This window comes from Mesocricetus auratus, unplaced genomic scaffold, assembly GCF_017639785.1.
Source record: "Mesocricetus auratus isolate SY011 unplaced genomic scaffold, BCM_Maur_2.0 Super-Scaffold_100691, whole genome shotgun sequence".
Lineage (NCBI taxonomy): Eukaryota > Metazoa > Chordata > Mammalia > Rodentia > Cricetidae > Mesocricetus > Mesocricetus auratus.
The window spans coordinates 7,178,252-7,203,497 of NW_024429267.1; the positions used below are offsets into that span (position 1 = coordinate 7,178,252).

The following is a 25,246-nucleotide window of genomic DNA, read 5'->3' on the forward strand; positions in this document are numbered from 1 at the left end:
GAAAATATGAAGCTGTTTCTGATAGCAAGGGAATGGAATCAGCCTAGATGTCTACCAACAGAAGGATAGATTATGAAAATGGAATGCATGCACAGAATGGGCTATTATTCAGCTTAAAGAAAAACAAAATGATTAAATTTACAGAAAAATGGATAGATTTGGACAGAGTATTAGTGAGGTGACCCAAACCTAGGAAGACAAAAATACACACCCTTTCTCATACAAAGATCCTATAATAGCCTATAATGTATACCTTTATCTATGTAAACAGGTCTAGGTGTGAGTGAATATAGTACAAAATCCAGAAAAGAGACCCAAGAGAGTGTGCTATTAGGTAATTAGGAAGGATGGAATGCAGGTAAAAGGACAAGGGGTCATGAAAGAAGTTTACAAGGCCATGCTTTTTCCTAGTTTCAACTCTGCCTGGGATTTTTTTTTCCACAGTGGATAAATGGATTCACCTTTCTGGGTTGAAACAGCAAGAACCATAAAATAAATTTAAAACTAATTTATAGTGAACATATAAAACCCTGAGTGATGTCAATGATTTCAGAATGGACAGTTACTGCAGAGACGTCACTAAGGAGGGGTACAGTGTTTGGATCTGAGCAAATGCTTGCATGGCATCGTTAAGCCAGCTGTCTTGTGTTCTTATTTGTGATTTTTAAAAAAGTCATTCATAGTAACAACCAGGCTGCTTCTATCTCTATAGGTTTGCCTTGGGAACCTGAAGCTGGGAGAGAAAGGACTGTGGGCTTAGGAGGACTTGGAGAGACACAGGATGTGTAGCAGACTGTGGCTTGAAGGGAGTGTCATTTCCAAGACTCAGATACAGGGTGACAAAAGGGAACCCTAGGTAGGTCCTTGGTGACAGTCTTTAGGGTGAGTTCAATGGCTGGGAGGCCCCTCCAGGGCATATGGGACAGGGCCACTGGAAGTGTGAGCCAGCTGTCTGGGGAACTAGTCAGTGTGACTGTACTCCTACATTTAATCTTTTAATGTGTTGAGTTCATGTTCAATGTCTGGTGAAGCAACTCTGTTAAGAATAAAGCCAGGGTCTGTCTGTCTCTCCTTCCTTCCTTCCTTCCTTCCTTCCTTCCTTCCTTCCTTCCTTCCTTCCTTCCTTCCTTCCTTCCTTCCTGTGCTGGGAATTGAACCTAGAGCTTGTGCTTGGCAGGCAAGCATTCCACCACTATAATCCCTTTCTTAACTTTTTGAAGCAGTCTCACTAATTCGCTCTGCAGGACTTGAACTTGTGATCCTCCTGCTTCTGCCTCTCTGGGCCCGATTTCTAAGAACATCCACGCGTACCTGAGATTGTCTATGGAGCTTAAAGGATGTCAGGTGGGGTTTGGGATCTGAGCCAGTTGATCATAGAAGAGTCTCCATCTAGGAACCTGCCCCCTCCCCAATCACCAGTTGCTAGGAGCTGCCCTGGGAGAGAGATTACATGCATGGATGGACAACATTTGTAATAAGGCCCCTGGGGAAAGTTGAATATTAAATTGTCATTTTGCTGTGGTTATGTAAAAAGTGAATGCTCTGCAACTAAAATCTGTAAAATCCTCCCTCATCAGTAGAATTCTAATGAGGGTTTCCAGGCTTAAAATTCAAATCATTTCTCTAACGTATCTCCTTATCAAGTTACTTATTGATACCCCCTCTTTAAGACCCTAAGACACCAAGAGGCTCAGAAGCTGATTGGTCCTCTGCTAAGGTCTGACTGCTAGACTACCAGATATATTTTTTCTTTGTCTCCTGCATCAGACCGTGTAGATGTCTGGTCTGTGGACCTGTAACGGTGGCCACACCCCTTTGGGTGTGGTTTCAGGTGGATGAAAGTGGAAAGAGAGGAGCTTGAGGTGTGGCTTTCCATTTTGAGTTCTTTCTTGTGGGTCAGCGGATCCAATAGGAAGAGCAGGGAAATGCTCCAACGGTTCTTTGTATTTTTTCTGTGTAATTGTTCCCCAATAAACACCCGTTTGTCATTTATCTTGGGTCTAGTGATATAATTACATCCTTGCCGTCAAGACCATGAAGGGGAAGGTAGGTTTCTCCAGGGCGCCTGGGCTTGAGAGCCATCTCACATCTCATGCTTATCCAAAAGGGAGGTAACCGACCACAGCTAGTACCTGCTCCACCAGAGACTCTGGGCTTGAAAGGCCTGATTTGATGTCCTAGGGATTCACCAGTTGATGACATTTTTTGCAGCAATTAACCTTCTTTGTGCTTCTTTCTTCAGTGTGTTTATGTAGCCGGGGAAAAGAACACCAGTGCCCCTCTCATGCCTAGAAAGGCTGTGGCCAGGGTCACCTTTTGGGATGGTCAGTCTTGTCAATTTGACTGAGTTTGGATTCAAAGAAGAGACATTCTCATGTATATGTCCAGGGGGCAGTAACTGAAGGGAGATGGTCTGCCAGAGCCGGCACCCTTCAGCAGTGGCTCAGATACAAAGAATCCAAGGGAAAGTGGTTTCACATGCCCACCTCTGCCTCTTGCTACTGTGTCTCTCCTATTGTTTTCGCTGTAGCCATCTTTTGCTGCCCTCGGAACACAGCCCTTTCTGCCTTCCAAGGACAAAATTTCCTAACTGCAACAGGGGCTGGAGAGATGGCTCAATGAGTAAAGATATATGCTGCCACGTGTGAGGATCTAAGTTCTATTCCAAAGACCCACATGGTGGAAGGAAAGAATAAGCTCCCAAAAGTTGTCATGGGTGTCACTGCTGCATGAGTACACACACACACACACACACACACACACACACACACACACACACACACACTAAAAAAATTAAAATAAGAGACGCATCAACCAAAGCTCTAGCTTTACCCTTCTACGCCTTTAGTGTTCTGACTCCCAATGAAGACTGTGACATTGTCCTTCTCTGCTGATCCAAGGTGCCAAAGTGAGATGACACTGGGTCATCTTGTACTTCCAAAGCCTTATTGTCAAAAAATGTGCTTCCTGGAGGCTCTGAGTGATTCATGTGACTTACATCTTTAGACTCACGGTCCTTGTCTTCCCAGCATGGCCTGCAGGAGACGCATGCTCATCTGGGTGCATCAGTGCTCCCAGGGACATCCCAGAGCTGAGGGCTTTGTAACTTATTACCCTAGCCATCAAATGCTCCCTTTAACCTCTAGGTGCTGAAGTCAATGACTTTTTTCTCTAGACACATGGAAGCCAGGCCATGGTGCACTCCATCCTATTATATCCACTCTTGGTTCTGGCAAAAAGTCTTATGATGTTGAAGAGAGGATACTGTTATCCCGATTAAAAATACAAAATGAAACAAAAATCTCCCACCTCCCACTGAGAGTGTGTGTGTGTGTGTGTGTGTGTGTGTGTGTGTGTGTGTGAACTCATGCAGCAGTGTGGACATCAGTTGTCTTCCTGACTTCTCTACTTAATTGTCTACCCTGAATATCTTTGATTTATTTATGCTTTGACAGTTTCACACCTGTATAAAATATATTTTGGGCATGTCCCACTCTCAACTCTCCCTGTCACTAACAAGAAGAGGAGACAGAAACTGGAATGCAGCTCAGGACTGGGGCCCCCAAAGCCTCGGGGACTAGAGACACTCTTGGGTCTCTAGTCAAGAATGCCAGAAGGGAGCTCTGGTTTCTACTGTCCTACACTCTCTTCCATGATGTTCGCTGAATAATCAGGGCCAACTTTATCATTTGAGACAGAGTCTCTCACTGAACCTGAAGCTTACCAGCTTTTAAGCTGGTAAACCAGCAAAACTCAAAGATCCTTCTGTCTCCACCTCCACTGTGAGGAATTTTTCTTAACTTAATCATTTGAAGCAGGAAGACCTACTAATGTGGATCTTTTGAGGTGGGAAGACCCACCTTTAATCTGGGCCACGCCTCTGGCTGGCAGCCTATAAAAGGACATGGAAGAAGGAAGTGGCTCTCTTTGCTTGTGTCTCTCTCTGCTTGTTCTTGCTGGCAAGTTTGATCCCTTCCCTGGCATTAAAGCCTACTTCTTCAGGGCTTCCAACATACACTGAAGACCAGCTGAGACAACTAGCCTCGTGAACGCAACATTCACTATATTCATAGACTTTCCAATGGTAGCCATTGCTGGTATACTGGCTGGACCACAGCCTGTAAGTCACTCTAATAGATCTCACACACACACACACACACACACACACACACACACACACACACACACACACACCAGCAGCAGCAAAGCAGGACAATTCAACTGCCCAAAGCCTTTCTTCTCCTTTCACAGCCATACACATACCGTTCTAGGAATCTCACTGGAAGTCCCACTTACAGGGAAAAGGCAGGCACTAGACTCCTGGACCCCATGGCTAACCCTAACAGACCCGACTTTCAATGTACCTGATTGTAATTCCATCCAAGGCATCTCCAGAGTTACCTTCCTTATCTCTTTTATCAAAGGAAATTAATGTGGCAGTGGAGTTTCTAGGCAGTCTTTTGAGCCGTAACTTGAAACAGCTATCCTTAGATCACCCTCCCCCCTCGCAGAGCTCTCCAAATGATGTATACCGCTAATGCTAAGACATTTAATTGCTTATTCTACCTTGAGGAGCCTTTACCCACACTGGGAATATCTTGCTTCCCCCTACTCTGCCTTGGGAAGCATACACCGCCTCTTAGGTTTGTCTTACATATTTTCTGAGAATCTCTTTTATCTCTCATGTTTCAGCCTACATTAACATATCTTAATAAACCCTCCAACTTCTCTTCATCACAAATCAATTAATTTTGAAATTCTTTTGAGTATCGAGGCTACCTGAGTCCAGGTTCCTACAAGTCTGGGGACTTCTCAGGCTGTTGAAGGTGGCAGTGTTCAGTTGTGTGTCTGTCCCCTCACCACTGACATGGTTGTCTCCCTTCTGAGACAGGCTGCCTGGGTTCTGTTGCTGACCTGCTGTTTATTACCTGCATGCACTCAATGAAATTATTCACCTTTATCTTGCTTCACTTCCTCCATCAGTATAAAGGGATTAGTGCCTTCTTTGCAGGGATAAATATGCTAGTATTTAAAAATGTTCCCAAGATTGCAGCTGACATACTATATACCCACAGTGAATGTTAACTGTGAAGACAGAAATATTTCTAAAACACCTACAGAGGACTAGCGAGACTGTCCATTGGGTAAAAGGCACTAGCCACCAGTCTTGATGACCTGAGTTTAATCCCCAGGACCCACATTGTTGGAAAGAGAGAAACAATTCCTGTGCATTGCCTCTGTCCTCTACACACATGCCACGGCATGCAATACATAATAAGTAAAATGTAAAACCAAAAACAACCTAGTAGCTCCTGTCAAACATCAATGCTGTTCATCTGGCCACCTTTAGTCCCAAGAGGGATTATGAAAAGGGCCTGGTTGCATACAAAAATAAAAGTTCTGGAGACCAAGACTTGTGACCAAGACTGCCTGGTCAGACCTTGCACTGCATCTCATGAGCACCAGCTCTGTCCTTTGTGTGCAGGTGGGGGCTAGACACAGAAGTGGAAGAGCAGCTATCCTTAGATCACCCCCCCTGCCCCCTCCCCCGCAGAGCTCTCCAAGGCTCCCCACCCTCAGTCCCCGAGATGTTCCCCACCCCAATACCAACCCTTCTAATTCAAACAGTGGTGGAAACTATCCAGCCCTGGGAGCAGGAGCCAAGCTACTATCTCTTTTCCCCCCCCCCTACCTTCAACCCAGGGCTCCTCAGGTCCTTGCTGATGCCTTCAGACAAAATACCTAGGGATTTCCATCCCCAGTGAGGAAGAACAGAAAAACACACCATACACACCACATACCCTGAATACCAGACATTCCTCAGATGCTTTGATTTGTAGGTGATGGCCACAGATGGTTGAAGCTTATTCAGGGTTACTACATGACAGGAAGGAGGAAAACCTGTGCTCCAATTACTCATCCCCAAGTCCAGGAGAGGACAGGGACCCTTGCTGTCTGTTCCTTCTGCTGTCTGCACTGAGCCTGTTAATACTTTTCATACTCACTAAGTAAGCCCCATTCTGGAACCCAGGCATTACCAACATGTCATTCTAGAAGTGCATGGAGTGCTAGAGAGAGGGCTCAGTGGTTAAGCGCAGGTACGGCTCTTACAGAGGACCCCAGTCCAGTGCCTGTTTGTGCATACGGAGTTCAGAGGTCAGGGCTGGGGGTTGATGTCTTCTTTAGTGGCTCCCTACCTTTTGTTTGTTTGGAGATGGGGTTTCCCATAGCCCTTGCTGTCCTAGAACTCACTCTGTAGACAGCGCTGGCCTGGAATTCAAAGAGATCCACCTGCCTCTGCCTCCCGTCTCTCACTGAAAGTGGAGCTCGCTGATTGGCTAGATTTGATTGCTAAGCACTGGGGATCCTCCAGTCCCATCCACCCTCTGCCTCCCACCTCTAGTGCTGATCAATAAGCTAACTAAAGATATGGAGTCATGATTGCTTTTACTCTGTCATCTTGGGGGTGGAATCGGTCCCGAGGCTGTTTAAACATGTGGCTAAAAGTGGCTTCTTCATTCATCACTGCTACAGGAGAGAGAGAGTCCAGCACATCCAGCAGACATTTCTTCTCCCCTCAGAAGAATCAGGGTGTATGCACAGTTCAGACCCAACCACTAGTAGGAGGAATGGTATCTTCCTTGACCCAGTCAGAGCACCCTTGGCTTCCAGTCAACTCTCCACAGACACTGTTCTGCTTAGAAAGGAAGTGGGGGAGTTAAGCAGAATGCTAATCATGCATTCCCAATGGTCTTGAAAACTAATGGCTTGCTCAAAGTCATGCCTCTCTGAAGTCCAAAGCTCTTGTATGTTCTTTTTGCTTCCTTCTTTTGTTTGTTTTTGTTTTGTTTTTTCGAGACAGGGTTTCTCTGTGACTTTGGAGGTTGTTCTGGAACTAGCTCTTGTAGACCAGGCTGGCCTCGAATTCACAGAGATCTTCCTGCCTCTACCTCCTTAGTGCTGGGATTAAAGGCATGTGCCACCAATGCCCAGCTTGCAGGAAGCCCGAGGTATTGAACCCCAAGTGCCTGTGGCCCGGGGGCCTGCAGGGTTTATTAAAGAAATATTTCTCTCTGCTGCCCCCACCCCCATCTCTTCTAGATGAACCTCTGTGTGTCCAGGTCATGAGTACCATCTTCTAGAGACCAGGACACACCATCTGAGATCTTTTCTATATTTCAGTAACAACTTCCTTTGGGTTGGCTAGTTTTTTTATGTCAACTTGATACAAGCTAGGTGCTATGGTGGAAGCCTCACCCCAGCCCCTGGCATCCATAGACCCAAAGAGTCTGGGATGTTATGGTGGAGGTTCCACCCAAGCCCCTTCCCCATCTCTCTCCAAACCCTACTGCATCTCAGAAAGCCCTCCAAATGATGACCCGTCCCTGAGGAGATGCTCAGGACTACTCCCACAGGGTATTTAAACTCCCCCATCCTCCCAGAAAATAGAGTGTGGTTTTCCAGCCTTTCTTTGCTGTCTCTTCTCTGGGGGGCTGGAAGGTAACCCAGGAGCATTGTATCCATTAAACATGGGCTTTTTCTAATTTGGTTTGATTTGGTCTGATCTGGACTGCTGCATCAGTGGAGAGGTTTATCTGGGTGCAGAAACTTTTCACTAGGGTCATTGGGAAGAAAGGATGTTAATTGAGAAGATACCTCCAAAGGATTGGCCTGGAGGGAAGTCTGTAGGGCATTTTCTTGATGGATGATTGGTGTGGGACGGCCCAGCTCACTGCAGCCAGTGCCACCTTGGGCTAGTAATCCTAGGTGCTATAAGAGAAGCAGGCAGCTATACACAAAACTTAAGTCCAAATGGATCAAAGACCTCAACACAAACCCAGCCACACTGAACCTCTTAGAAGAGAAAGTGAGAGGTACCCTTGAACGAATTGGTATAGGAGACCACTTTCTGAACATAACACCAGTAGCATAGACACTGAGGTCAACAATTAATACATGGGACCTCCTGAAACTGAGACGCTTCTGTAAGGCAAAGGACACAGTCAACAAGACAAAAAGGCAGCTCATAGAATGGGAAAAGATATTCACTAACCCCACATCTGAGAGAGGGCTGATCTCCAAAATTTACAAAGAACTCAAGAAGCAAGTCTCCAAAACACCGAAGGATCCAATTAAAAAGTGGGCTACAGAACTAAATAGTGAATTCTCAATAGAGGAGTCTAAAATGGCTGAGAGGCACTTGAGAAGGTGCTCAACATCCTTAGCCATCCAGGAAATGCAAATCAAAACAACTCTGAGATACCATCTTACTCCTGTCAGAATGGCTAAAATCAAAAACACCAACAACAGTTTATGCTGGAGAGGATGTGGAGAAAGGGGAACACTCCTCCATGGCTGGTGGGAGTGCCAACTCGTACAGCCACTTTGGAAATCAGTATGGAGATTCCTCAGAAAAATGGGAATCAGCCTACCATGAGACTCAGCAATTCCACTCTTAGGCATATAGCCAAAAGATTCACATTCATGCAACAAGGACGTCTGTTCCACTATGTTCATAGCAGCATTATTTGTAATAGCCAGAACTTGGAAGCAACTTAGATGCCCCTCAACTGAAGGGTGGTTAGAGAAAATGTGGTACATTTACACAATGGAGTACTATTCAGCAGAAAAAACCCAATGGAATCCTGAAATTTGCGGGCAAATGAATGGCACTAGAAGAAACCATCCTGAGTGAGGTAACCCAGTCACAAAAAGAGAAACATGGCATGTACTCTCTCATATATGGTTTTAGACATAGATCTGGGGAGTGCCAGCCTACAATCCTATGGCCAGAGAATCTGGGAAACAGAACCTTCAACCAATGGCTGATGGAAGCAGAGGCAGACAGCCACAGCTAAACACTGAGCTGAACTCAAGGAACCCAGTGACAGAGAGAGAGGACTGATGAGCAAAGGGGTTAAGACTGGGCTGGTTTAACCCCCAGAAACAGCTGATCTGACAAGGGTTAACTCTTGAATCCCAGACTGATGCCTGGGAATCTAGCATGGGACTAATCAAGACCCCCTGAATGTGGGTGTCAGTGAGGAGGCCTAGGTAATCTATAGGACCTTGGGTAGTAGATCAGTATTTATCCCTGGCATACAAATGGACATTGGCTGCCCATCCCACAATGAGAGATGCACTCTCACCCTGAACTCTTGGCCCTGCCCTGGATGAAATGACAGACTATGGACACCCTCCATGGAGGGCCTCACCTTCCCTGGGGAAAGGAGGGGATATGGGGGGGTTGGTGGGAGGGCGTTGGAGGAGGGGAGAGAAAGAGAGAAGGACCTGGGATTGACATGTGAAGCAACCTTGTTTCTAATTTAAATTTAAATAAAAAAAAAGAGGAAGCAAACTAAGGGAAAAAAAAGGAAAAGCAGGCAGAGCAAGGCATGGGGAGCAAGCAGGTGGCAGTGCTTCTCTGTCACTTCAGCTCCTGCCTTGAGTCTGTGACCTCACTTCCTTTGATGAAGACCTGTGATATGGAATCACAGTGAGAAAAGCCTTTGCTCCCTAACTGCTTCTGTCTGGTGTTGCAGCACAGCCCTAGGGACACTAACAGATGCCACCTTTCAGGTTTCGCTTGTCAGTGGAGAGTGTGATTAGGAGGTGCCAGGATGTTAAGGATCAAGCTGTGTTTCCTTGAAGCTGCGTTGGGAAGGGACCCCTTGGGAAGCACTCTTAGGACAAGCTATTTTGGGCAGTCATGTTATCCCATGCTAGGGTGGGGTCACCTGGGGGATAAGACAAGGAAGGAAGGAGACAGCTGTGGTAGGTGGTAGCTGTTTAAGAACAATCTTTTTGTTGCATGTTCAAGTTCAAATTAGAGGGCCCACAAACAGCTCATCAACACTGGTCACAAACTAACCTTCTTCACCTAGGCTACCCACCTTGTCTAAGTTTCATAGCTTTGGGAGCTGGTGACATGTGACAAGATGTGACATAGAAGGGGCTTTGACATAGAAGGGGCTTTTTCAGAGATATAAATATAGTCAGAAAATGATTCTAGTGCAATTTTAAAGTAGGACTCCAATAAATCCAAGGTGTGGTTCCAAGAACATTTGTCCCTAGACCATATGATAATTAAACAGAAATTCCCTAAGGACAAAAATACTGACACGAGAGCACCATGACCCTTTTGGAGATACTGAATACACATGAGTATCTTGAAGCCCTCAACAAGTTTTAGAGACACACAGTTTCTCCGAGAAACTTTTCTTTTGTCCTACAAGAGAAACAGGGACACTCTACAAGTGTCCCATGAAACCACACTGCCCCCTGTGGTTTCTGAGATGAGGATAGTACTCTTCCTCTGTGTTTGGCAAACAGCTTGGAGCTGGAAACTGTGGCCAGCATGGACTACATCAGCAAATGTGGCTCCCTTCTAGGACGCGGTCCATGTGGCAGGACTGCCATGTTCCTGACATCAGGCTTGCAGGTCTGAAGACTGTGGCCTTGAGGCAGAGTGGCAGTGGTGTGAGGCTCACTGAGTTTCTCTTCCCTTTGGGACTGAAGCTCTGACTTCCAAGTTGTAGCACTGGCAGGTGATCTTTGTTTCTAAACTCCACAGTTTTAGCCTTTCATGGTCTTGTCTCCCCCACCCCCTCCCCACCCTGCAGCCCAAAATATCCTCCGCTACTATCAGCTAATTGCTTCCCTCTGCCTTTGAAGGTCAGCTCTAGATCATCCCCTGCTCCTGCCCCTCCCCGAAGCTCTGCCTTTTAGCCTTGTGCCACAGTGGAAGAGGGACTGACTTCTCCAGTCCTGTCTAAGGTCTTTGGAAGGAAGGAATGTTTTCTACAGAGCCCTGGAAGCTGAGAAGTCACCAGACCTGGCTTTTCCCTTCCTGTTTCTCCGTCAATCCCAATAACGTAAGAGCACTGGGAATGCAGGCCTCTTTATAGCCTGGGTCCCTCAAGCCCTGAATGCCTGTGGAATACAGTCAGCCTGCTGATGAAACCGGAAGCATTCCTGCAACTGAGTTCCGAGCCAAAGAGAATCAAACTTTTTCCCCCCAAGCTGTAGAGTTCCTGAAGCTAGAATTGGCAGTGAACTCTGAATATGGCCCTAAGGGCTTGGGCCTTGCCATGACCTTCTTAGGTACTGTCCCTGGATAGGCCACCTTGTCCTCTGCTCCAGTCTATACCTGGGCACAAGGCCAGAGGCTTTCTTACTCTGGGGGGCTCAGGGCAAGCAATTCTGTTGTGTTCAGGGTGAAGGATGCTCAAATGAAAATCCCCAGGTGAATGTCCAGAGGAATATGGTTCCCAGCACCCATGCAAGGCAGCACACAACTTCCAACTACCTGTAATTACACTTCTTGGGAATCCAATACCCTACGACCCTGTTTGCAACTAAACACACAAAGATGTGCGCATATACACACAAATATAAAACTTTTTTGTTTGTTTGTTTGAGATGGATTTCTCTGTGTAACAGTCCTGGCTATCCTGGAACTCTCTCTGTAGACCAGGCTGGCATATATATTATATAATTGTATTATATGGAGATACCATATAATGGGCAAGATAATACCCAAATTAGACATCATATGCTATCAAATAAAATGCCTAGTACCAGGAGTAGGTCACATCTTTTTGTATTGTTGGTTGCACACCCTAAATACTGCAGGCTATTGTCAATGCTGTGGTTACCCTTCACAACTTGACAGTAAGACCCTACTGCTGCGGACACCACATATTTATGGTATAGAATATGGAGAAATCTAGCTGGCACTCATTTGGAAGCTTCACCCCCACTGGCTGGCATTCATAGAGCTAGAAGTGCTATACACACTACTGGAGAAAAGCAATCGTCAATCTCAACCAGTTTCATAACTATGAGCTATAGTAATGAACTGCCTGCAAGACAGCCTACTGGCACAACAGTGGTAAGAGTGTTAGGGGAATAACCAACCCCTTTTTGATTGAATTTAAGGGCCACTCCATGAGATGGAACTCATACCTGATACTATTAATGAGGCCAAGAACCTGAAACTAGATAGATCATGGACCCAATGGGAAAACCTCCTACTATTACTCTACAGAATGAAGATAGCAATAAAACAACTCCTAATGACATACTACTATACCCTTACATCAGGGTGTCACTTAACTCTCACTGGAGTATCTTTTTGCGGTAGATGGTAATAAACACAGAGACCCATAGCTGGACAATGTGTGGAAAGTGAGGTGCTTTGGAGCACTCAGTCCTGGATGAGTACACATCCTTCCTCTCAAGGCTCAGGGACCCATGAAGAGGAGGGGTGGAGCAATTGCAAGAAGTAGAAGTAGTGAATGATCTCCAGACAAACAAGGGCAGACGCACATATGAGCTCACAGAGGCTACACCAACACACACAAGACCAGCACAAGCTCAAGCCAGGCAAAATGCCAGCATGATGCAGGAGAAGCAAGCATGAAGCCCCAGCCCTAGCCAAGCAGTTATTCACAATGACTGGAGCTGGGAGGAAATCAGCTTTCTTCAGTGGGATGACACTGGATATAGCAGCCATACTCCAGGGCAGGCTTCCCCATGCTCATGCTCAGGAGCAGTTGTTCAACACAAATCAGATCCTACTTTTTTTTTTTTTTTTTTTTTTGGCTTTTCGAGACAGGGTTTCTCTGTGGCTTTGGAGGCTGTCCTGGAACTAGCTCTTGTAGACCAGGCTGATCTCGAACTCACAGACATCCACCTGCTTCTGCCTCCCAAGTGCTGGGATTAAAGGTGTAGGCCACCACCGCCTGGCAAGAGTCTACATTTTTTAGTGTCTTTTCTTTTTAAGAGAGAAAAAGAACATGAAGCTGGGTGTGTAGAAATGGGAGAAGATCTGGGATAGGAGCTGGGGTATGGGAAATGATATGATAAAAATATATTGTAAAAGGACCGGGAAGAGGCTCATGGTTAAGAGCATTGGTTGCTCTTCTAGAAGACTGAAGTTTGGTTCCCAACACCAAAATAGTGGCTCACAACCATCTGTAACTTCAGCTCCTTGGGAATCCAATGATGTCGTCTGACCTCTGAAGGTACTAGGCATGCATGTGGCATACACACATAGTCATGGGCAATACACATATATAGAAATAAATACATAAATAAATCTTTAAAAGTACATACTATAGATTATCAGAGAATTAAAAATTTAAAACATCTGTAAACAAACAAACCATGAGTTTGAAAAACTAACATAGAACTTTGTCCTTTGTTAGTTGGGTAACCTCAACAGAGTAACTAGGAGATCCCGGCTCTATTAGCTATGTAAATTTGGGATAGTTACCCAACTTCTTTGTGCTTTGACCTTACATCTATTAAATGGGGGTAGGGTTACCTGTACATCTTGCTATGAGGAATAAATGGGGGTAATAGAGTGTTGACTACATAACATCTGCTTCCCTCTTCTCATTGGTGATAGTTCCCTCCCCAGATTGTATCCCCACCTTGGAATGCTCTGGGACCCCAATATGATGTGTGTTCTTGATCTCCTCCTCTTTTCTGTATCTCCACAAGCCCTGAAATTGCTGAATTGTTCCTTATTCCTCTAAGCCACTGTCTCATTAAACCCAGGCCATTGCACTTACAACCCTACTGCTTGAGGCATCACCCCTTCACTCCTGTGAAACTCCAGCACTTGGGGATCAGGTAAATGTCATCCTCTTGGAAGCCTTTCCCACCTTCAGGGCTAGAACCTGTTTACCCATAGTTCTGGGTCAAGTGTTTCTTTCATATTCCCTATATTGTAGCCTCCTCTGGGAGGCCTTCGATCAGTTCCCTTTTGTTCCGATTTCTCTGGGTCAACTGCTTGTATTCTCCAAATTGTGACCATCTCTGGGACTGTGAGTTGGGCTCCAATGTCCTGGGCACATCAGGTGCTGGGGTTTACACATAAGGTCCTCATTGGCTTCTTCACCTGAGTTGATCTTGTTCACAGAGGATGAGTTTTGATAGTTAGCAGCCAACCTCACCCAGCTACCTCCTGCCTCCCTGAGTCTTCGGCTGTCCCTTTGAAGAATGGCCATACACCTTTCCTAGACTGCTGAGCCCTGAGGTATGTGTCTGGAAGAACAGTGTTGGCACTCGGGAGACGCAGATGGCAGCCTCCCATTTCCTGGTCTGCCCCTCAGGCTTCTCACTTTTGTTTGGGTGGTGGTCAGCCCCAATCCCATAGTCATTGTTCTTATTAAGTGAGACACGAAACCTTTATTATCAATTGGCTTAGAGAGTGAGTTAAAGAGTCCTCTTACTAGTTGGTGGCCATCCCAATGTCACTTTTGGTTGCTATGGTGATTCTTTGACAACCCCATCTTGTAGATTATGAATGCTTCATATTTTTCTAAATCTAGCTGCCCTAACAACAAGGACTCCTGGCCAAGGATCCACCCTCTCAAACAGGAAGGCAGGCTGGAGGTGACATTTTTGGCCTCAGATGTCACAGATGAACCTAATCTTGCTGTGGTGGGTCTCCAGATCAAATGTCTCATATGCTCCCTTTGGGGTTTAGGTGTTCAGTCTTCTTGTGACATCCATGGTCAGAATGTTAAGCTACTTGTTCAGGAAGTCTGCCTGTTTCAAAGCAAAAAAGAAACAACGCCTTCCTCCTCAGTCCATCTTCTGGTGTCAGCAAAGCTGAACAGAACTGGGTGGCACCCTGTGGCTTTCTGGTTGACTACAGGTCCTATCCACCCCCACACACCCTTGGTCACTATGGAGATGGCTAGCTCAGGACAGAGTTTCTTCCCCATGACAAAGGCAGTCTCTCCTCTTTTTCATAGCCCTCCCATTGCCATGAAACCCTCACACAAGTTCATTCCTTTAAAAGTTTATTTCTGATGAATAAAAAAAATAATTTATGTGATTAGATAAATTAATTTATGTGATTAAACATTATGACAAGGGCAGAGCTTCCATTTCTTGTCTTCTGGTGGACACGGCTGCAGAGGGGTTTGCACGTTTCCTCGTAGGCAGGGAGCTGGGTTCCAGGGAGACCAGATAAAACCTAGCTCGCTTCACAGTACAGCGTCACTCCCAATGAGTGTAACCTCAGTGCACCACACACAGGCTCAGGGCAATGGAACACTGGCGTCAGGCATTTGCAGACTATGCCTTCCCCAGCAGAGCTTGCTGACCCTATGGGGGGACTCAGTGGAGAGGTGAGACCTGAGCCACCAAGACCTTAGGCTTCCAGGACTCTGGGAACTATTGCCTCTCAGCCCAAAAGCGAACTTTCCCTTACAATCCCTTGCTCATTTCCTCTAGGGGTCTGAGCAGAGCACACAATCTGTCCTGGGATCTTAAGCCTTAAATCCAGAGGTGCTGCCGTAGCCTGGAGCTGCAGAGCTCAGGGGGACCTGGGGAGCCACTTGCCAAAGAGGAAGAGGGGGAGCGGAGAACATGTCTTACCACCTCCACCCTGGTTCCTTCATGAGGTTTTGGTTCTGGATTCACTTAGGAGGGGGAAATAAATGCATTCTTTTAGGTGGTGCTATATTTCGGCTATACTTTGTATGTGTGTTGCTGGGAACAAATTCAGGGCCTTGCACTCCCTAGGCAAGCATTCTAACACTAAGATACACTCACTAGCCTTTGATTTTCTGAGACAGGATCTTGCTACCCAGCCCTGGCTGGCCTTAAACCTGTGATCCTCCTGCCTCCACCTCCCAAGTCCTGGGATAAGTGTATGCCACCACACCTGGCTATACTGTTTTCAACAAATCAGGGGTTGGTTTCAGTTGCCCACACTCTCACTAGCTGGTAGAGTACACAGAAGACAAGCAGATGAGTCTAATGAGAAGTTTGGGGGGGGGTTTCTGGATTAGCAGTATATGCCAGCAGATCTGCCAGTGGCTTAGTCCTGAAAGGCTGTGCACAGATGGGATCCTGGGCAGCTGCCTCTGAAAACCACAATGACAGCTGTCAGACTGGCTAGGTCTTAAGTATCTGTTTATGATGACTTCCAAGGCCAGTGGAAGAGCTACCCAGGGCTGTCTGAGCAAACATGGCTTTTGCATCCTGATTCAAAGACTTCTGAAAGGCAGAAGCAAGCTAGATGCAATTCCCCAGCCACCAGGCACAGCCCTCATTTGATCATCAAAAATGGAAATTCTGGACAGAAAGATCAGTCTGAGGATTCCACATCCAGTGTATCTTCCCTCCCAGTATAAAATAGGAGATAACTCATTTGCATACCTAGCCCCGCCCCACTCACAGAGGGATATATCCATGCTCCAGGCCTTGGGCCACGGTTGCCCTGAAACTACTCCAAAATGCAATTCACTGCATCTGCATTCTTTCTCCCCTAGAGCCAGGAGCCCCCTCAGCGCCTCTGGGGACACCAGCAGCATTTATTAAGTCCTGCCGATAGTCCAGTATTTTGTCCATTTTATGAAATGAGGAGAGACCCAGCCAGCCACGAGGACATTCACATATGTGGGCGCAGCACGGACAAGCAAGGGACAGGTGAGGCATAGGACCCTGGCAAGTGATGCCTGGGAACCACTCCCTGAAGTAGCAGCACACTGCTCCAGACAGGAGGGCAGCCCCCCCCCCCGTTCTGAAACTCTCCTCACCGCTGGAAAGGAAGGCCCTTCGCTTCTCATTTGTTAGAGGTTTTTCTCCGCTATCCACTTCTGTGAAGGCTTTTAACAACTCAGGGGCAAGGACAGAAAACTCACTATCTGTCTCTGCCCTGTCCGCGGAACGTCCAATGTGACAAGGTACCGGTGGAAGGGAGGACGAGCCTGGAAGCGTACCCTACAGGGGAGAGGGTGAGCGGGCTGCAGGAGGGCCTCCTGTCCTACTGCGTGAGGTCACGGTCACATCTTGACCGTGAACTTCCGGGTCTGACTTAGTAGTTTTGGAAAGCACCCAGCAAAGGCATGAAGAGATACACTCAAAGACGGTGAGCAAGACCATCTGTTTTCCTACGAGCATCCAGGGCTCCCCGGCATCCCGCCTCTACTGGGTTTGATGCCCGCACACCCGCGTCCCCTCCATATCTCCATATGCGGTCTCCATTTGCTTTCCATTCACTCCATGCTTTGTATATCCTTCTACCTGTCTGAAAAGAATTCCATGTGAGGCACTTATAAGTCTCTATGCATCTGGAAAGCTGTCAGAATTCAATTGTATTTTAAAACTGTGGTACAGAGGACTCACTGGCAAGGTTGAAGATCAACTCTTTTCTTTTCTTTTTTTCTTTTTTTTTTTGGACCACAGTACCAGCATTTCTTCTTTGGTAGAAATCTGGATCTAAGAGGTGAGGGCAACATACAACACGGTACTGACATCATATCATTAAGGGAGGGGAACGCTTGCCTTCAGCAGCCGTGAGTCTTGAAAACCATATGCCTCTATTACTGTTTTTCTTTTTTCCTTCCTCTCTTGGAGACAGGGTCTGATGTAGCCAAGGCTTGCCTCTGACTTAATATGTAGTTAAGGATGATTGTGAACTTCTGATTCTCCTGCTTTATCTCCCCAGTGCTGGGACTACTGACATGCATCACCATACAGAGCTTATGTGATGCTAGTGATGGAACCCAGTGCTTTGTGCAAGCCAGCCAGGCAAACACTACCAGCTGAGCTCCAGCCCCTACTAACTTAATTTCCCTTCACGAAGTCACTGAAATCTGCTGGTTCTTGGTATTAGGCCCTTGGCCACAGGCTATTCATCCTTTATCCATTCCAGGTAAAGGCTCAGATCAAATGTAAACTCAGGGATCTAGAATGTTCTTTCCAGAAGAGGGCCCTGAAAAGGGAAGGCAAGAGGGGAAGATTATCTGAAGGGTGGCAGTGCAACACCCAAATGATGTTCTGTGAAAACACCCATGTGACAATGAGCAGCCCTCTCACACAGGTCCACGTTGACTAGGGGGTACATCCCGATTTGGGGGATATTAAGATACCCTCCTGGGATGGAAGACTGGTGGAAGTTCTAAACAGCTTTCCATCTGGAACTTGGACCCTCCTAGGAGCTGATAATGGGGCTTGAAGGTGGGGGGGGGCTCCTCATGCCCACCTAATTCCCACCTGACTCTTCCTCCAGGGGTCGCTGCACTGAGACCCATCAGGGACACAGTTTGTGTGTGTTCATTTGCATGAACCGAAACAGCCTTGCAGAGTAAGGAGCCCAGGATTTTATTCTGGCCCCTGCCCACCTAACCCTGACCACTTTCCACAACTCTGCCCTTTGGATTGCGGAGAGAAAAATAAAATAATAAAATAACTTCCATTTTTTCTGGGCCACAAGAACACAAGATGGGTGTAGATTGTACAAGGAGCTTACACACTGAGGCAAGAAAAGCGTGCAAACGGGGCAGGGGCTCTTCACCCCTGTGGGCGAGTCAGTGCTCCAAACTTCAAAGGACCTCTGTGACGGCAGACCCCAGAGTCCACCTGGGAGCGTCTTCTGGCTTTACTAACAGTGTCCAACTCCAGCTTCTGTCCTCTCTAGAGAGAGAATATCTGTGTCCACGATACTGATGATTCCTGTGAGCCATTATTGTTGTTGTTGTTATTCTTGTCACAGAGGCCTTGGAGCAGTCTTGGAGGACCAGGACGAAGGTGTCCGAGAACGACGTAATACTGATTTCTCTCCTTTTGGTAACAGTCCATGAAATGTGCACCCCTCTCTCCCGAGATGAAGCGAGGCACGAGGGAGCTGGAGGGGCCGTGGGTGGGACACTGTACCGTGTGAGATCATGATCATGCAGCCGATGGTAACAGGACCGGAAGTGAGACAGACTGCAGGTGGAGAGCCGGCAGTTTCCAGGAAGTGCCTGGCTCTTGGGAACACTGCTCTGTCCAGTTCTGAGGGGGAGGGGGGGCACCACCTCCTGGGGCTCGCCATCACGGGCAGGTATTAGCCCTCATCTTCCCTCAGCTCGGTGGGTAGGAACTTATACTGCTGCTGGCGGATCTGGGCCAACTTCTTCCTGGCTTCCTCCAGCTCTCGTTCTTTCTTTAGCATTTCTTCCTGGGCTGCAATGATCTGGAAGGAAACAACAGGATTTTGGATCTGAAGCTTTGGTGGAGGCCTCTGTCTTTCACAGATCCTCCAATGATGGATGCAAAAGAACATTCTTAGAAAAAAAAGACCCTTTATCATTTCGTGTGTGTTGAGGGTATGTGCCTGTGCCACAGCACACATGTAGAGGTCAGAGGACAATGTGAGGAAGTCACTCCTCTAGGCCCATCATGTGGGTCCTGGGGATTGAACTCGGGTCTCCAGGCCTGGCAGCAAGTGCCTTTACCACACAAGCATCTCTACTTGCTTGAGCCACAATCCTGGCCAGGAACAGCATTCTTAGCTCTGAGAACCAGTCTACACCACAGCTTGATTTTGAGACCAGTGACCCAGCTGATCAGAAAAAAACAAGCTGACTTCTGGGTAGGGACTGAACAGCAAATATCTCCTGCATCCACACCTGGCTTGGTGTCTGTCCTTGACTTAGATTGTCCCATCGCCTTTGTGGCAAGCCTGTGAAAGTTCTGTGTGTACAGTGAGGGTCTGAGGCTGGGGGGGGGGGGACTGCGGTGACTCAGGTGGTAGAGAAGGAAGAGCTCAGGTGTGCAGGAAGCTATTTTTCTTTAACATGGGATTTGGGGAGCAAACTCAGGTCTTCCTGCACGTAAGGCAAACACTTTACCTACTGAGCCGTCTCCTTCGCTCCGTTGTGCATATTTCAGATAATTCCCAGAGATTTATAAGACTGAATGGAGTATGAACGACATGCACATAGTTGCTAAACTGTATTGTTTAAAGATTGCCTAGAAAAACAGCCTGTCTGTGTTCTGCATAATTGCAGTTTTTCCTGAATATTTTTCAAGCCACTGTGGGTTGAATCCAAGGATGGGAAAGTTGTGGATAGACACAGAGGACAGAATGCATGCATTACATGCTTCCAAGGTCGAAATCTGAGGAGTACTAGTTAGCTGGGACAGTGGGGCTAGGGTAAGTTTGTGTTCTAGGAAGCCAAATAAGTTCTCTTTAGTGGACTCTTCCAGAATGTTCACTACACCAAATGCATTGACCATGGTGGGGGTACTAGGCACAGTAGTATTTCCCAGATTTAGCTGATCAGCGACCCTTTCATGTGAAACTTCTAAAGGAATAAGTGACTAAAAAACACTTTCTGGAAACAACAACAATATGGTGCACAGATAAAACCTGATGTGTTTCAGGAGAGTCTAGGTTGGCTTGGGGAATGCCTGATGTTGCTCAGAACAACGGGCCCATGTAACAGATATATCTAATACATCCAAACACTGTGGGCCTGGCTTCCTGGCATTTCCTCTTTACTTCCACACATGAGAACCCAGTCCTGCCTAAGGCAATCCCAAGTCTTCTCATAGCAGTTCTGGGAGAAAGCAGGGTCCATTCTGTCTGTGGAGGGATTGCCAGGGCGGCAGTCCCAAAGACGTTCTGCTGTACTCTAGGCTAGTCTGTTCCTTTCTTTCTCTATAACAGAATACCTGAGTTTTAGCTAGGTGCGTGACCACCCAGAAAAGACCCCCCCCCCATTCCCATCCTCCTGTGTGACTATGTGATGCCCAACAGTGTGGGAGACAAAGTGAGGTTTGTAAGTTCCAGCGCTTGCTCTTTTCTCCCCTCCTGATGGATGGGACACTGAAGTTGGTCATTAAGCCATTTTGGACCCAGTTGCCAGGGGCAACATCTAGGGAGAGAGGATAAGGTGCAGTCTGGGTCTCAAACCTGGCAGAAACATCACACTTTTCCTAAACGGCTTCTACCCAGTTATGTAAAGAAGAGATGACCTTGCATCCTGTTTAAGGCACTGTTTGGTTGGGTATCTGTTATAACACAACCCTTGTCTTGGCAGCTGCATGTTACTGTGTGTTCAGTCACTCACCTGGGCAATGCCTCCCACAAACTTCGTTTTCACGACGACGTCATCATCGTCAGCTTTGCCGAATGCTGCCTTCTGGGCTGCACGGACAAGATTGTCTGAGGCTCTCTTCACAGCGTTTCCTGCTGCCTAGAGAGGGAACAAGACACACGGGATATCATTGGCATCAGCACTCGGGCCTGGCAAGAACAGACATGAAGTTCATGAGATCAAATTATAACACAGAAGCCAGCAAGTACTCATCATCTATCTACACACAAATTCCTCCAGCACTGACACCCACCTAACTACAGATCTTTCAGAGATGAACTGAGATATAGTCCTTGGCTCCCCCAAAGAACACTTTTTTTAATGCTTGTATGTGTGTGTTTATGTGAGGTGCATGTGTGTGGCTATGAAAGCCAGAGAACAACCTCAGGAATGTCACCTACTTCCTCTGGCACAGGGTCTCTCAGTGGTCTGGAGCTTACCAATTAGGTTAGACTGGCTCGTTGGTGAGCCCCGGGGATGCTTTTGTTTCTGCCTTTCTAGCACTGTAATTACAAACATATGTCACCACGCTCAGCTTTCTTATGTGGGCTCTGGGGGTCAAGTTCAGGGCCTCATACTTAAAAAGTGAATGCTTTATTGACTGAGCTATTTCTCTGGCCTGAGCACATGCTTTTGATGGGGAATGATGATCATACAACAAGTGGCATATGCTTGTAATAGAAGCACACTCAGGGGCTGTCCCTTAGTCTAGAAAACCACTTCCCCCATGGCCCTAACTTCGCATGTGTTTGAAGTCTTGGTCCAGATGCTATGATTTCCTGCACACCATGGCACTGCCCACATTCCCTTAGTAATGTCCTCAGGCATTCTGTGCTGACTTTTTTACTGCTCTTACCATCCTTGGGACAACTCTATTCTGGGTAGCAACAACTTGAGGGCGGGGACAATTATTAATAGTTAAACTCTTTGCACCCTCAGAACAGAGGCTGTTCAGAGTTGGAATTCACTGAAGGTGTCCTGAGGGAATGGAGGACTATGAATGTACAAGTCAGGCAGCATCCGCTCTTGTGTGTGGGCTGAGTCTTGAAAGCAATGGGACTCTCTAGATTTACTTTAAGTCACAGCTAGGCTTATCCTTTATGAATAGGATGAAGTGACTGCTGGAGACAGATCTAGGAAAGTCTGTCAACAGAAGTCTATCCTTTTATTACAGACTCTTGTCCATTCTAGTTCACTCTTTTGTGTGTTTGTGTACACAGGCTGAACTCATCCTATGCAAGCACTCTGCAGGACAGCCGTACCCCTAACCCTGAAACCCAGGTCTCTAACTTAAGTGGTTTCCTCAGAGCATCTCCCATACAGAGGAGTCTCATATCCAAGAGAAAATAAGGATTTTAAAAATCATAGGGGATTTTTGGGTCTGTAAGAAGCATCTGGACTCTGCTCGTTGTCATTTTATTCATGGTATATATATATATAGATAGATACTTTAAGCAATGTAAGTGATCTATATAATAACACTTATCACAGTAAAATTCTAGAAAGCTGGACACAAATACAATGTCTGAAGCATGGAGAAACTGGCATAATCAGCTGATGCGAAACCATGCAATCACTAAATAATGAGACCCATGAAGGGGTCTCCACCTCACGGAAAAATGTGCATGATGACACGTATGCGACAAGGAAGCAGATGTATCTTGCTATGGCCACGACCAGACACAATCATCTCATGTAGATGACAAGAGGAACAGAAAGCAAACATTGGTGCGTGGGGGCACTGAGGCAATGCAGTTTTTTTCTCATTCAAATCTCCCCTTCATTGTGTTTAAAACACTTTTTATTTTAAATTCCATATGTATTGTGTGTGTGTGTGTGTGTGTGTGTGTGTGTGTGTGTGTGTGTGTGTGTGTGTGAGAGCCCACACGCCATGTGGAAGTCTGAAGACAACTTGTGGGGTCAGTTCTCATCTCCCACCATGTAGATTTTGGGGATTGAACTTGGATCATTAGGCTTGGCAGCAAGAACTTTTACTCACTGAGCCATTTATTTTATAATTAAAACAATCAGAACATTGCATATGTATGTTGAAGAACTTGATTGTTATAGACATACTCTCTAAGTTCTAGGAAGGAAACCTTAGCAACTTTCTTAAATCCCTCCCTGGGATGTCTCTGCCTGCTTGAGCAAACACCACCTGAGGGCCTCCTCTGAATCAGGTGCCATGACGAAGATGGGGTATCTGAGATGCTCACAGCTGGGATACAGAAAAATAAAGGCAGAGGTGCCATGGGACAGGAACCATAGAGTTGTCAGGCCAGGGGCTCTGGCAGGACACAGGAGAGAGTCATTGGAAGAGTTTCCCAAAAGAGGTGACTCTGAGTTCAGTCACAGAAGATGAGCAGTTTGCTGGACTGGGCTGGTGAGAAGCCAGACCATTCCAGGTGAGTGACGGCCCACAGGCACCAGCCCAGAAGACCCGGGTGCTATGTGGGTGTGGGGGGCAGTGGTCGTGGGATGCACAGATGTAGATGGCAAAGGATGAGGCTGGAGAGAGAGACAGAGCCGGATGATGGAAAGCCTTGGTGGGTCATGCCAAGGAAATGAGACGGTCCCCTTTGGTGACACTTACCCGCTCCAACAGGAGTATTTTCCCACCAGCATCAGTGACCATTACCTGTAGCCGCTTCATGGCCTCTGAATCCTGGTCGGCCTTCACCTTGCAGGCCACCAGCAGCTGAGCGGTCGAAGCCGCGACCTGCTTAGCAGATGAGATGAGCTTTTCCTCGCTGGCATGTCCCTGAACAGAGGCATTGGCTGCCTCACAGAGACTGCTGGTTGCTGCCGCCACCATCCGGGCCTGAGGACAGTCAACAGAGAAGTGACCCAGGGCCCAAACCTCCCATTGGGGGATCCGCAAAGCAAATAAAAAGGAAGGAGAAGGTGACTCACGGCAGAGATCAGTCCCTGCGACCACTGTCCATCGTCAGCAGCGTTGGCAGGAATGGAGCCCACCTGTTGAATAGGGGAGGGAAGTCTGCCATGAGCAAAGTGATCTGCAGTCACCCCAGACCCTCCCGTGCCCTGCAACTGGACATACAGCACTGTCACCTTCGCCAATAGCGCTGACCTCAGGATGGCCCAATCATTCCTCTCACGGGACCCCAGCCACATATCCACTGGGCTAGTATCTGCTGGTCAGTTTGGACTGGCCTCATATACACAAAGGACTGTGTTCCAAATGGCTCCCCATTGGCTGCCGGACAGCACATTTTGAAGAAATGATGGTTTGGGACTATCTTTGATACTGACTTGTCCTGCTACCTTCCCTTTGTTACAAACCCTAGTGCCTCCTCCTTCAAGGATCAAGGGCAACTTAAATCTCTCCTACTCATACCTTGAAAGCCACGGTGTGAGATTCTGGGAGAGACTATGTTAAAAGGGTTATATATCTCCCTCTATGCAAATGAGGGCAGATCCTTGTCTTATGGAACAAGAGGCTAGAGGGAAGAAGTCTATCTCTGTTTCTGCTTAGAAATCACAGCAAATGAGACGTCTGCCATTCAGGCCTACAAGCTATTGTTGCAGGAGATGAGAGATGAATACTTCAGTTTGAAAACAAGATTGGATTCATAAACAATTGCAGATACCTCCTGAGTATAAGGCAAAAACCTAAGACCCCCATGTAATTCTATAGCTCCTCCAAGATCAGCTGAATGTCCTTTCCCAACTTTTTAAATGGCTGACCAAACCTAGTGCCATGGAGGACAGGAAACCTACTACATCCAAGATAGCTTCTCGGGCACAGAGCAATCTGTTTCACACTCAGTCTATCTTTTACTATGTTTGAAGGAAGCTGAATACATCAGTGATCTATCTGTGTCTTTAGGGGTTGTGAAGTCAATAAGAACTTGATGAAAATGCATGGCAAGATGAGTGAAAGGCAGGACCTATGGAGATCCAGTGAGAAGCCCAGTGGTCAGTCCACATCCTTGGGTAGGAAGATACACATCCAATGATCTTGAGTGACATACCACATGACGCTTTAGAAAGATGAGCAAGCGTGTACTTTACACTAAGATGCACACAACTTCCTGGTAGAGGATGAACAGCCACTGGTCAGGCCGAGCTCTTCGTCTGTATTCGACCCAGCTCTTTGCATACAAACAACAAAGACCTCATAACATGCACACAAGTGACCGAATCATCCTCAACAGGTTTCTGGAATGCCTCTGTATTCGGGAGACTCTCAGCAAAGCCCAGCTTGGATAGGATGGCCCCATGTATAGGAACTATAGAGGACATGACGTATTTTAAATGTTGGTATGCAGTGCAGGTGGGCTGGATTAATGGCGATGACATGGACTGAGGGAATCTCAGATTCAGGTCTA

At 46.9% G+C, this 25,246-nt stretch overlaps 1 protein-coding gene across 5 annotated transcripts in view; it reads right to left on the minus strand.

The window, feature by feature from the left end:
- Positions 1 to 18,116: 18,116 nt before the first annotated feature.
- The window catches only part of Tln2 (talin 2), a 409,739-nt gene continuing 402,609 nt past the window's right edge, over positions 18,117 to 25,246 (minus strand). For 4 of the 5 annotated variants that reach the window (XM_040739688.1, XM_013117408.3, XM_040739686.1 and 1 more), the window contains 4 exons: positions 23,808 to 23,870; positions 23,488 to 23,715; positions 20,868 to 20,993; positions 18,117 to 18,985 (listed from right to left, as the gene is read on the minus strand). In XM_040739688.1, coding sequence (XP_040595622.1) covers positions 18,857 to 18,985; positions 20,868 to 20,993; positions 23,488 to 23,715; positions 23,808 to 23,870 — 546 coding nt within the window. In that variant the 3' untranslated portion in view covers positions 18,117 to 18,856. The remainder of the gene's footprint in view (positions 18,986 to 20,867; positions 20,994 to 23,487; positions 23,716 to 23,807; positions 23,871 to 25,246) is intronic. The other variant, XM_005075489.4, reaches the window with a different exon arrangement.